Raw genomic sequence first — 12,985 nt, forward strand, 5'->3', positions numbered from 1 at the left:
AAAGTTCATATGGAACCAAAAAATAGCCTATATAATGAAGACAATCCTAAGCAAAAAGAACAAAGCTGAAGGCATCACATATCCGACTTCAAACTCAACTACAAGGCTATAGTAACCAAAATAGAGGGTAGTAGTACAAAAACAGACACATAGACCAGTGGAACAGAATATAGAACTCAAAACTAAGACTGCACATCTACAGCCATGTTATCTTCAACAAACCTGACAAAAGCAATGGGGAAAGGATTTGCTATTTAATAAATGGTGCTGGGAGAACTGGCTAGCCATATGCAGAAAATTGAAACTGGACCCTTTCCTTACACCTTATACAAAAGTTAAGTCAAGATGGATTAAAGATTTAAATGTAAAACCCAAAACTATAAAAATCCTAGAAGAAAATCTAGGCAATACCATTCAGGACATAGATACAGACAAAGATTTCATGACAAAAACGTCAAAAGCAATTGCAACAAAAGCAAAAATTGACAAATGGGATCTAATTAAAGAGCTTCTGCACAGCAAAAGAAACTGTCAGAGTGAAGAGACAAACTACAAAATTGGAGAAAATTATTGCAATCTATCCATCAGACAAAGGTCTAATATCCAGAATCTACAAGAAAAAAAAACCCATTTAAAAGTGGGCAAAGGATATGTACAGACACTTCTCAAAAGAAGATATACATGCAGCCAACAAACATATGGAAAAAAGCTCAACATCACTGATCATTAGAGAAATGCAAATCAAAAACACAATGAGATACCATCTCAGGCCAGTCAGAATGGCAATTATTAAAAAGTCAAGAAACAACAGATGCTGGCAAGGCTGTGGAGAAATGGGAACTCTTTTACACTGTTGGTAGTTCAACCATTGTGGAAGACAGTGTGGTGATTCCTCAAAGACCTAGAACTAGAAATACCATTTGATCCAGCAATCCCATTACTGGGTATATACCCAAAGGAACATAAATCATTCCTTTATAAAGATACATGCATGCGTATGCCCATTGCAGCATTTATTCACAATAACAGAGACGTGGAATCAACCCAAACACCTATCAATGATAGACTGGATAAAGAAAATGTGGTACCTATGTGTGCAGAATTGGTGAGTGCTTGGTCTCGCTGACTTCAAGAATGAAGCCACGGACCCTCGCGGCAAGTGTTACAGTTCTTAAAGATGGTGTGTCCGGAGTTTGTTCCTTCAGATGTTCAGATGTGTCCAGAATTTCTTCCTTCTGGTGGATTCGTGGTCTCACTGACTTCAGGAGTGAAGCTGCAGACCTTCACAGTGAGTGTTACAGCTCTTAAAGGTGGCGCATCTGGACTTGTTCATTCCTTCTGGTGGGTTCGTGGTCTTGCTGGCTTCAGGAGTGAAGCTGCAGACCTTCACCGTGAGTGTTACAGCTCTTAAAGGCAGCGCGGACCCAAAGAGTGAGCAGCAGCAAGATTTATTGCAAAGAGTGAAAGAACAAAGCTTCCACATCATGGAAGGGTACCGGAGCAGGTTGCCTCTGCCGGCTTGGGTAGCCTGCTTTTATTCCCTTGTCTGACCCCACCCACATCCTGCTGATTGGCCCATTTTACAGAGAGCTGATTGGTCCGTTTTGACAGGGTGCTAATTGGTGCGTTTACAAACCTTGAGTTTGACACAGAGTGCTGATTGGTGCATTTACAATCCTTTAGCTAGACACAAAAGTTCTCCAAGTCCCCACTAGATTAGCTAGATACAGAGCACTGATTGGTGCATTTACAAACCTTGAGCAAGACACAGAGCACTGATTGGTGCATTTATAAACCTTGAGCTAGACACAGAGTGTTGATTGGTGTGTTTATAATCCTTTAGCTAGACACAGAATGCTGACTGGTGCATTTACAATCCCCTAGCCAGACATAAAAGTTCTCTAAGTCCCCACCAGATTAGCTAGATACAGAGCGCTGATTGGTGCATCCACAAACCCCGAGCTAGACACAGATTGCTGATTGGTGCATATACAATCCTCCAGCTAAACATAAAAGTTCTCCAAGTCCCCACCAGACTCAGGAGCCCAGCTGGCTTCACCTAGTGGATCACATGCCAGGGCCCTGGGCGGAGCTACCCGCCAGACCCGCGCCATGTGCCCGCACTCAGCCCTTGGGCAGTTGATGGGACTGGGCGCTGTGGAGCAGGGAGCAGCACCTGTCTTAGCGAGAGCCCACAGTTGGGGTGGGGGGTCGCTCAGGCATGGCGGGCTGCAGGTCCGGAGCCCTGCCCTGCATGGAGGCGGCTGAGGCCCAGCCAGAATTCGAGCATGGCGCTGGCGGGCCGGCAATGCTGGGGGACCTAGCACACCCTCCGCAGCTGCTAGCCTGGGTGCTAAGCCCCTCACTGCGGGGCCGCTGTGCCCACGCCCACCCAGAACTCGTGCTGGCCCACGGGTGCCGCATGCAGCCCCAGTTCCCACTCGCGCCTCTCCTTCCACACCTCCCCGCAAGCAGAGGGAGCTGGCTCTGGCCTCGGCCAGCCCAGAGAGGGGCTCCCACAGTGCAGCAGCAGGCTGAAGGGCTCAAGTGCAGCCAGAGTGGACACGAGGCCAAGGAGGCGCGGAGAGCGAGCAGGGGCTGCTAACATGTTGTCACCTCTCACCTATACACCATGGAATGCTATGCAGCCATAAAAAGGAATGAGATCATGTCCTTTGCAGGGACAGGGAGGGAGCTGGAAGCCATTATCCTCAGTAAACTAACACAGGAACAGAAAACCAAACACTGCATGTTCTCACTTAAAGTGGGAGTTGAATGACGAGAACACATGGGCATATGGGGGGACAGCAGCACACACTGGGTCCTGTCAGAGGGTTGCAGGGAAGGAGAGTATCAGAAAGAATAGCTCGGCCTAATACCTAGGTAGTGGGTTGGTCCATGCAGCAAACCACCATGGCACAAGTTTACCTATGTAACAAACCTGCACATCCTGCACATGTATCCTGGAACATAAAATAAAATAAAAAATAAAATAAAACTTAACAGAACCATCAGGTGGTTTACTACCCTCTTTTTCTTTCTTCCTTCCTTTCTTCCTTCCTTCCTTCTTTCTTGTTCTCTTTCTCTTTCTTTTTCTTTCCTTTCTGCTGGACTGTTATATTCTTCATGGCAGAGTATATTTTACTGTCAGTATCCCAAGTCCCTAACTGTTCCTGGTTCATAAAGTGCACTCAGTAAATATTTGTTGAATGGGTATGTGTATCACTGATCATCAAACTTGCTGTTTAATAAGAAAATGCCTATTACAAAACATATTCAACAGATAAAACCTATATAACTAAGAAGTAGAATTTTCTTCTCAGAAACTAAACATATTTTTAAGACAACTTTTGTAAGATTATATCCAGTTTGCACCATAAAGTGCAGCCTATCACAAAAAAAAAGATATGATCTGAGACCTGTAAAGCTGAATAAAATGCAGAAGCAGCAATATCATTCTGCCTAGTTATACTGGTTGTGACAATGATTTTTTTATATTTGAATGAGTAGGTCAAGACCTCAATGAAAATGAGTTATAAATAAGTTTGTATTTCCATCCTTTTTTAAGTGTTCACCCGCAATTTGAATAGAAAATTCTATGTAGCGCTAAATAATCTCTAAGGTTTTTCAAACTTTGAAAATTTTGCGATTTTGATTGACCATGAGAAGAAATCACATATTAATAGTATAAGCAACTTTGTATATATTTTTCTTAGGTGCCTATGACAATGTCATTAGTCTTAGAATGAAAACCCTTTGGGGTAGTGCCTTTAAGTCAATTCATTGAACATGTCTGGAGCAGCCACTGGGACTGGAGTAGAAGTGCTAAATTTAAATAAGTTGCAATGGCCAGAAACTCACAATCTTATGAAGGATACATATAATCATTATATAGTGTTTTAAAGAGATGGGAGCTTATGTATTTCACATGTCTAAGTCTGGAGCCACGCAGTCTAGGGTTTTTACAGCAGCTCTACATTGTCATCAGGGACTTGGACTCTTTTTTCTTTTTACCTTTCTATACTTACTGCATGGGTTTGCATCTTCATAGTTCAGAAGTGGCTACGGCACCTCCCAGTCTCCAGTGTCAGCCCAGCTCCCAGTTCCAGCCATGTTCCAGGTAGAAAAAACGGTAGATGGGCAAAAGCTTTTTCCTCTGAAAGCTTCATATCTTCATCTTTTGATTTGTAAGAGGAAGCCTGCCCCAGGGACTTATTCCTACCCCTGACTGGCCAGAATTATATCATACGGCCACTCCTAGCTGCTTAAGAAGGGGATTGTGGATAGCAGGTAGGAGAGCTAAGCAGCAGTATTTGCAGTTAGTACTTTCTGTTAACTCTTTGGGATGTAGACTTATATGGCTCCAAGGAAAAGTCCAAGTTATTTATATATGAAGATATAACACTCCAAGAAGTTCCTTCTTGTCATTAAATTATGCATTTATTAATTCAACAAATACTTTTTTTTGTTTGCTAATATGTGCCAGATACTGTTCTGAGTATTGGGGACAAAAACAGTAAACAAGACAAAGTTGCTACTCTCATGAAGTTTTATGTTCTATTGAGAAGAGGAAGACTATAAACAAATATAACTATATATATTTATATTTACATATTATATATATGGTTATGAATATCCATATTATGTATGTACATGGGTATGTATGTAGCTATGAAGAAAAGAAAAGTAGGGTAAGGGAAATAAAGAGTGATGGTAGGTATTATTCCATAGAGAGTGTTCAACAAATTTCTCTCTGATGAAGTGATATTTGAACAGATACCTGAAAGAAGTGATGGATAGATGGGGAAATGAGAGACTATCTGGGGAAGAATCGTTCAAGGAGAAGAAACAAAGTACAAAGACCCTGAGGAGAGATGAATTTGGCATGATCAAGTAAAAGAAAGGAGCCAGTATGACTAGAGCACAGTAAACAAAGAGGGAATGTTAGGAGGACAATGGGAGCCATAATATTTTGGGCCTTATAGGCCATAGCAGAGATTTTATTGTAAGGGACATGGAAAGTCATTAGAGAGCTATGAGCAGAGATTAGCACAATCCAATGATTCAAAGAATCATCATAACTGTTGTGTGGAGAATAAACTGTAGTATGACAAGGATAGAAGCAGAGAGGCCAGCTAGGATGCTATTCAGTTTCCCAGGAAATCAGTGATGGTCTCAACTATTGTGGTAGTAATCAAAGTGGTGAGTAGTTATCAGATTCCAGATATATTTCAAAGATAGTTTAAATATATGATAAGAATCAAGTATCTTGCAAGGTTCTGGCTTAATAACTGTAAGAACGGAGTTGCTATTTACTGAAATGGGAACTGCAAGAGAATAAGTCATTGCAGGGGTGGAATAGGAGGATGGGGAATTAAGAGTTTGTTTTGGGACATTTTAGGTTTGAGTTGCTGGTTGCACATCCAAATGCATGTTGGATGATATAAAAATGTAGAATTGAGGGTAGAGGTTGAGATTAGAGATATAAAATTAGTAGTTTTAATGTATGGATTATATGAATGCTTTGGGACTAAATATGGTCACCTGTGGAGTCGATAGCTAAATAATAATATTTCTTCATAACTTTTTTCAGAGGAGAGAAAATTTTCTATGATATCCTAAATAGAAGTTTGGGAACTTCATTTTACTAACTAGTTCGTTAAGTATTCAAAATTTTGTGTAGTAGTTTAGGACATGAACTCTGAAGCCAAAATTACCTAGTTTTGAATCTTAGCTCTTCTGTTACTAGCTCTGTGATTTAGGAAATGATACATAATTTCTCTAAGCTTCTCTTTCCTCACCTATAAATATGGATAATTATGGTGCCTCACCATAAGGTTGTTAGGAGGATTAATGAGTTACTTTAGTACACTGCCTTGACACATAGGAAGCGCTCAAAAAGGATTAGTCAATGTCATCATTGAATTTCACTAAGTTTTGACACATGATGTAACATTGCTAACTTGATTTAATGTTCCACCAGAGCAGGCTATATTTTGGAGTCAGGAGAAACAGTTTCTCACCTGCTAATCTTCATCTGGGGACATTTGAAATTGGGAGTTGTGATATTATAAGTCATTGCCACTTTTTAGTCAGTGTTACAGCATCATATTCTTAGTTAATTATCTTACTGTTTAGGTCACAGTGCTGTCGATATCACCAAGGTGGCTAGAAGACATCGCATGTCTCCTTTTCCTCTGACATCTATGGACAAAGCCTTTATCACAGTCCTGGAGATGACTCCGGTGCTTGGGACAGAAATCATCAATTACCGAGGTACTATTATATTTGACCATTGCCCTTTCTTTTCTTCATTTTTTTCCAAATAAGATTCATGTAACATTAATGCACAGTTTTCCTGAAAAAGAAAGATTATTAACCATTATTACAATTATCATTATTCTTTTTTTTCTTATTTCTACTCAATAAGAAAAAGGCTAAGGGTTCAGCCTTAACAGTACACAGAGTAAAATCCATGAAACTGCCTTTTCATTAAAAAAAAAAAAAAAAGGAAGAAAATCAGCTGTGTTTCTGCTGTCCATCAAAATACCAATACTGCAAACTAAAGAAAGGGCTCTCAGCACTGAGGGAGGAAAAGTAGTTAACTCTGAGTCTATATGATGTCCTTTCTGTCAGAAATGGGAGACAACTAATATGTTTTGTAATTGTCTTTTTCTGTTTGGAAAACCCGTATTTAAATGTAAAAATGTAAAAAAATATATTAATTTATCCATGGATACTAAGACAACGGAAAGGTAGCATTCCCCAGTATTTTGTTTTTAATTAACAACTTCCATTTCTAAAAATTCAGCATAGGAGTTGTATTTAGGCATCCAGTTCCAGAAGACCAGGCTCCTGAGGAGAACTTCCAGCCAATAAAGCTTGTGGTTTCTCCCCAACACCAAAAAGAGAAGTTGTATTTAGTGCAATTTGAATAAAATATAGTTTCTTGATTTATTATGCAGAAGAAAACAATACAACAGAATTAATTTTATAAATAAAAAACTATAGAATCATAAAATATTCAAACTACAATGAACAGTAGAGAGCACAAATACCCTAATTTTTTTGTCGAGGAAACTCAAACTCAGAATAGCAGAAAAGGAATAGGATTAAGGTCTCAAGATTTACATTCTTCCTTTTACTACATAATTGTGCTCTTCTTCAACCATTAAATTATAAAAAATAATGGCAGCTAACTTACTGGTGCCAGATTTTAGCTCTTTTGTCTGTGTCCCCACTTAGACAAGGATTGTTATTATACAGTTTGCCCTTATCCTACATCTTTGGTTCACATTCTTTTAGATATGCATATCATTAGGCTTAAACCGTTTGTTTTTCTTTTACTCCTCAATAAAGGAAAGATTTGAAAACTCACTAGAGTAGGGGATTAGTCAGGAATTAACTATGTGATTTCAGAACAATTTTAATGGAATAGTTTTGTTTATTATTAAAGGTAGAATGTTGAGATATTTATTGGTATCAGTAGAAACCAAGACATTTTCAGAAAATATGAATGTAAACTTAAGTTATAAAAAAATTAATAATACTTTACCTGTTATAAAAATAAATAAACCATCCCTCGTTTTTTTTTTAATAATTTCAGAGGAGTTTCCCTTAACATCAGTCCTTAGAAAAATCTCACCATGTATTCCAGGTCACATTTAAAGAGACATTCTAATTAAAAAAAAAGAGTTGGAAATCACCATTTCATTTTTCCTCCAGAGAAAAATGCTATCAGATGCTTTTCCCTTCATGTGTTTGTTTCCCATTCATTTATTCATCAAATCAGTTGTCACTTGTACGTGAGCAGACTCTTCATAGATGGATAACTTTTTGTCAAGTGTTTCCACCTATGATGATGAAAAATAATAATGAAGTTTGCATTGAACCTTTGAATTGGATCAAACTCAATTTTTTGTGCAAAAGGGTATTGTAATTAGACCCCCTAGGCACTTTGATTAGGTGTTTAGAAACCATCATATGTAGAAACATAATTTACTTTGTTCAACAAATATTTAATAAACATCAAGTAAATGTCAGATACTATGTTAAGTCCTGTATTTGCAAAGATGAGTAAAAATAAAACTCCTGCCCCGTGGATTTCATAGGCTAGTGCAGAAGAGATGGGTAAATTAATGTGGTACTTGTCTCCTTTAATTGGCTCCTTTACAGGCTTGCCTTCCTTTGTCAATTCCTTGAAAAGCTTTCTTTACAGTTTTTTTTCTTTGGCCCTTTTCACATCTTGTCCATTGACTTCAGATGGCATCATGCAGGCTAGTAGTTTCAGATACCATTTATAAAGTGAATTGTAAATCTATACCATTGCCCAGAGCTTGTCCAAGCTCCAAACTCATATTCTAAATGTATTATGTATCTGCTGCTAGTAAATATAACATGACAAATACTAAACTTATTTTGTCTACAATACTTGTTTTTCTACATCCTCTTAAAACTGTCCCTTGTTCTGCATTCCCTCTGTTACTGTTTTAGTTTAGGTGTTTTTTTTTCTTTTTTTTTTTTTTTTTTTTTTTTCTGAGACGGAGTTTTGCTCTTGTTGCCCAGACTGGAGTGCAATGGCACGATCTCGGTTCATGGCAACCTCCACCTCCCAGGTTCAAGTGATTCTCCTGCCTCAGCCTCCTGAGTACCTGGGATTACAGGCATGCACCACTATGCCCAGCTAATTTTGTATTTTTAGTAGAGACAGGGTTTCTCCATGTTGGTCAGGCTAGTCTCAAACTCCCGATCTCAGGTGATCCACCCACCTCGGCCTCCCAAAGTGCTCACAGGAGTGAGCCACTGCACCTGGCCCAGTTTAGGTCTTTATTATTAACTTCCTGGACAATTGTTAGAGGCTCCTCTCCCCCCAGTTAACATCTTCCCAATCCGTTCTCCAATTTGATGCCAAATCTGTTCGGATTTGCTAATTTGTTATTAACACTCCCTACACGCAACTCTTCAGCAGTTTTTTCATAAACTCAAGATAAAATTCAAACTCCTTAACGTGTCATGAAAGGCCTTTTATAATCTGATTTCTTCTAATTTTTTTGTTTCTTCTCTTACCTCTTTATCATCAGACCTTGCTTCTCCCTAAACCTGACATGATGATTCTTACTTCTTATTCTCTCTTACCTCTAAGCCTTTATTTATATATCTTTTTTTTTTTTTAAGAGACTAGGTCTCACTATGTTTCCCAGGCTGGCCTTGAACTCTTGGCCTCAAGCGATCCTCTCGCCTCAGCCTCCGAAAGTACTAGTATTACAGGCATAAGCCACCACTCCGGGCCCCTTTGCTTATATAGTTTTTGCTTGGAAAAACTTTGTCTTACTTCTCTACATATTAACTACTGCCTAACTACCACATATTCTTTAAGATCAAGCTTAAGATGCTTCTCCTTTATGAAGTCTTTCCTGATGTCTGCTTCCCCCTTTCCCTAGCTGAGTTAAACACTCTTCATTCGTGTTCCCATAGCACCTTCTTCACGTGTTTTGTAAGACAACTGACTGAAATATTTGTTCATTATTAATTTTAAATGCCCTAATAAATAACGTGGACATAAAAAAAGCAGAGTGCTGTAAGTGTGAATCACTGTAAATTGAATTGTCATAAGTCAAATAAAGCCTAGAAAAAAAGATAGAAGTTCATTCTCACTACACTTTAGAATATTTTCTTTACCAAGTATATTTGCGTTTTAATGAGCAAACCTTTATAGTTTGTTTTGATTTCAGCTAGATGTACCTCTAAACTATTTAGTATCATTCATTAATCACTGAGTAGGAAAAAGTATTTGGGGGAACCAAAAGGCCTTCACATTCTATGAAATTACAAATATTTTGCCTCTGCAAACACTCTAACACCTACAATCACAGAAGCCCTTAAAGGAAAGCCAGTGTTTTGTAAGGAAAATCTAGGACCAACTGAATCTATTCATGCATTTGAAGCTGTGACATCTCTAAAATGATTTTTATATGTCTAAGAAGGTTCATTAATAATCCCAGAAAACTAAGGACTTAACATGTAGAGAAAATGCTGAAAGTGATTGTTGTGAAGGTCATAGACACAGGGAACTCTATGAGGGAATTTCAGAGCGTATAGTACATGAAACACTTTGGATATAATAGTAAGAGTAAGAGGGTAACTTGAGATCAAATGAGCATTTTTTCATGTGTCTGTTGGCTGCATAAATGTCTTCTTTTGAGAAGTGTCTGTTCATATCCTTTGCCCACTTTTTGATGGGGTTGTTTGGTTTTTTTTCTTGTAAATTTGTTTAAGTTCTTTTAGTAGATTCTGGATATTAGCCCTTTGTCAGATGGGCAGATTGCAAAAATTTTCTCCCGTTCTGTGGGTTGCCTATTCACTCTGATGGTAGTTTCTTTTACCATGCAGAAGCTCTTTAGTTTAATTAGATCCCATTTGTCAATTTTGCTTTTGTTGCCATTGCTTTTTGTGCTTTAGTCATGAAGTCCTTGCCCATGCCTATGTCCTGAATGGTATTGCCTAGGTTTTCTTCTAGGGTTTTTATGGTTTTAGGTCTAACATTTAAGTCTTTAATCCATCTTGAATTAATTTTTGTATAAGGTGTAAGGAAGGGATCCAGTTTCAGCTTTCTACATATGCCTAGCCAGTTTTCCCAGCACCATTTATTAAATAGGGAATCCTTCCCCATTTCTTGTTTTTGTCAGGATTGTCAAAGATCAGATGGTTGTAGATGTGTGGTGGTATTTCTGAGGCCTCTGTTCTGTTCCATTGGTCTATATATCTGCTTTGGTACCAGTACCATGCTGTTTTGGTTACTGTAGCCTTGCAGTGTAGTTTGAAGTCAGGTAATGTGATGCCTCCAGCTTTGTTGTTTTTGCTTAGGATTGTCTTGGCAATGTGGGCTCTTTTTTGGTTCCATGTGAACTTTAAAGTAGCCTTTTCCAATTCTGTGAAGAAAGTCACTGGTAGCTTGATGGGGATGGCATTGAATCTATAAACTACCTTGGGCAGTATGGCCATTTTCACAATATTGATTCTTCCTATCCATGATCATGGAATATTCTTCCATTTGTTTGTGTCCTCTTTTATTTCATTGAGCAGTAATTTGTAGTTCTCCTTGAAGAGGTCCTTCACATCCCTTGTAAGTTGGATTCCTAGGTATTTTATTCTCTTTGTAGCAATTGTGAATGGGAGTTCACTCGTGATTTGGCTCTCTGTTTGTCTGTTATTGGTGTATAGGAATGCTTGTGATTTTTGCACATTGATTTTGTATCCTGAGACTTTGCTGAAGTTGCTTATCAGCTTAAGGAGATTTTGGGCTGAGATGATGGAGTTTTCTAAATATACAATCATGTCATCTGCAAACAGGGACAATTTGACTTCCTCTTTTCCTAATTGAATACCCTTTATTTCTTTCTTTTGCCTGATTGCCCTGGCCAGAACTTCCAACACCATGTTGAATAGGAGTGGTGAGAGAAGGCATCCTTGTCTTGTGCTGGTTTTCAAAGGGAATGCTTCCAGCTTTTGCCCATTCAGTATGATATTGGCTGTGGGTGTCATAAATAGCTCTTATTATTTTGAGATACAGTCCATCAATACCTAGTTTATTGAGAGTTTTTAGCATGAAGGGCTGTTGAGTTTTGTTGAAGGCCTTTTCTGCATCTATTGAGATAATCATGTGGTTTTTGTCGTTGGCTCTGTTTATGTGATGGATTACATTTATTGATTTGCATATGTTGAACCAGCCTTTCATCTCAGGGATGAAGCCGACTTGATCGTGGTGGATAAGCTTTTCGATGTGCTGCCGGATTCAGTTTGCCAGTATTTTATTGAGGATTTTCACATCAATGTTCTTCAGGGATATTGGTCTAAAATTCTCTTTTTTTGTTGTGTCTCTGCCAGGTTTTGGTATCAAGATGATGCTAGCCTCATAAAATGAGTTAGGGAGGATTCCCTCTTTTTCTATTGATTGGAATAGTTTCAGAAGGAATGATACCAACTCCTCTTTGTACCTCTCATAGAATTTGGCTATGAATCTATCTGGTCCTGGACTTTTTTTGGTTGGTAGGCTATCAATTATTGTCTCAATTTCAGAGCCTATTATTGGTCTATTCAGAGAGTCAACTTCTTCCTGCTTTAGTCTTGGGAGGGTGTATGTGTTCAAGAATTTATCCATTTCTTCTAGATTTTTTAGTTTATTTGCATAGAGGTGTTTATGGTATTCTCTGATGGTAATTTGTATTTCTGTGGGATCAGTGGTGATATCCCCTTTATCATTTTTTATTGCATCTATTTGATTCTTATCTCTTTTCTTCTTTATTAGTCATGCTAGCAGTCTATCAATTTTGTTGACCCTTTCAAAAACCAGCTCCTGGATTCATTGATTTTTTTGAAGGATTTTTCGTGTCTCTGTCCCCTTCGGTTGTGCTCTGATCTTAGTTATTTCTTGCCTTCTGCTAGCTTTTGAATTTGTTTGCTCTTCGTTCTCTAGTTATTTTAATTGTGATGTTAGGGTGTCAATTTTAGATCTTTCCTGCTTTCTCTTGTGGGCATTTAGTGCTATAAGTTTCCCTCTACACACTGCTTTAAATGTGTCCCAGAGATTCTGGTACATCATGTCTTCGTTCTCATTGGTTTCAAAGAACATCTTTATTTCTGCCTTCATTTTGTTATTTACCCAGTAGTCATTCAGGAGCAGGTTGTTCAGTTTCCATGTGCTTGTGCGGTTTTGAATGAGTTTCTTAATCCTGAGTTCTAATTTGATTGCACTGTGGTCTGAGAGACAGTTTGTTGTGATTTCTGTTCTTTTACATTTGCTGAGGAGTGCTTTGCTTCCAATTATGTTGTCAGTTTTAGAATACGTGTGATGTGGTGCTGAGAAGACTGTATATTCTGTTGATTTGGGGTGGAGAGCTCTGTAGATGTCTATTAGGTCTGCTTGGTCCAGAGCTGAGTTTGAGTCCTGGATGTCCTTGTTAACCTTCTGTCTCATTGATCTAATATT

The 12,985-nt window shown here is 38.4% G+C and overlaps 1 protein-coding gene across 13 annotated transcripts in view; it reads left to right on the plus strand.

The window, feature by feature from the left end:
- GPHN (gephyrin) overlaps positions 1-12,985 on the plus strand; it is a 682,735-nt gene that overhangs the window by 554,680 nt on the left and 115,070 nt on the right. For all 13 annotated transcript variants that reach the window (XM_054448596.2, XM_063651689.1, XM_063651690.1 and 10 more), the window contains one exon: positions 6,139-6,276. In XM_054448596.2, coding sequence (XP_054304571.1) covers positions 6,139-6,276 — 138 coding nt within the window. The remainder of the gene's footprint in view (positions 1-6,138; positions 6,277-12,985) is intronic.

Source organism: Pongo pygmaeus, chromosome 15, assembly GCF_028885625.2.
Source record: "Pongo pygmaeus isolate AG05252 chromosome 15, NHGRI_mPonPyg2-v2.0_pri, whole genome shotgun sequence".
Taxonomy (NCBI): domain Eukaryota; kingdom Metazoa; phylum Chordata; class Mammalia; order Primates; family Hominidae; genus Pongo; species Pongo pygmaeus.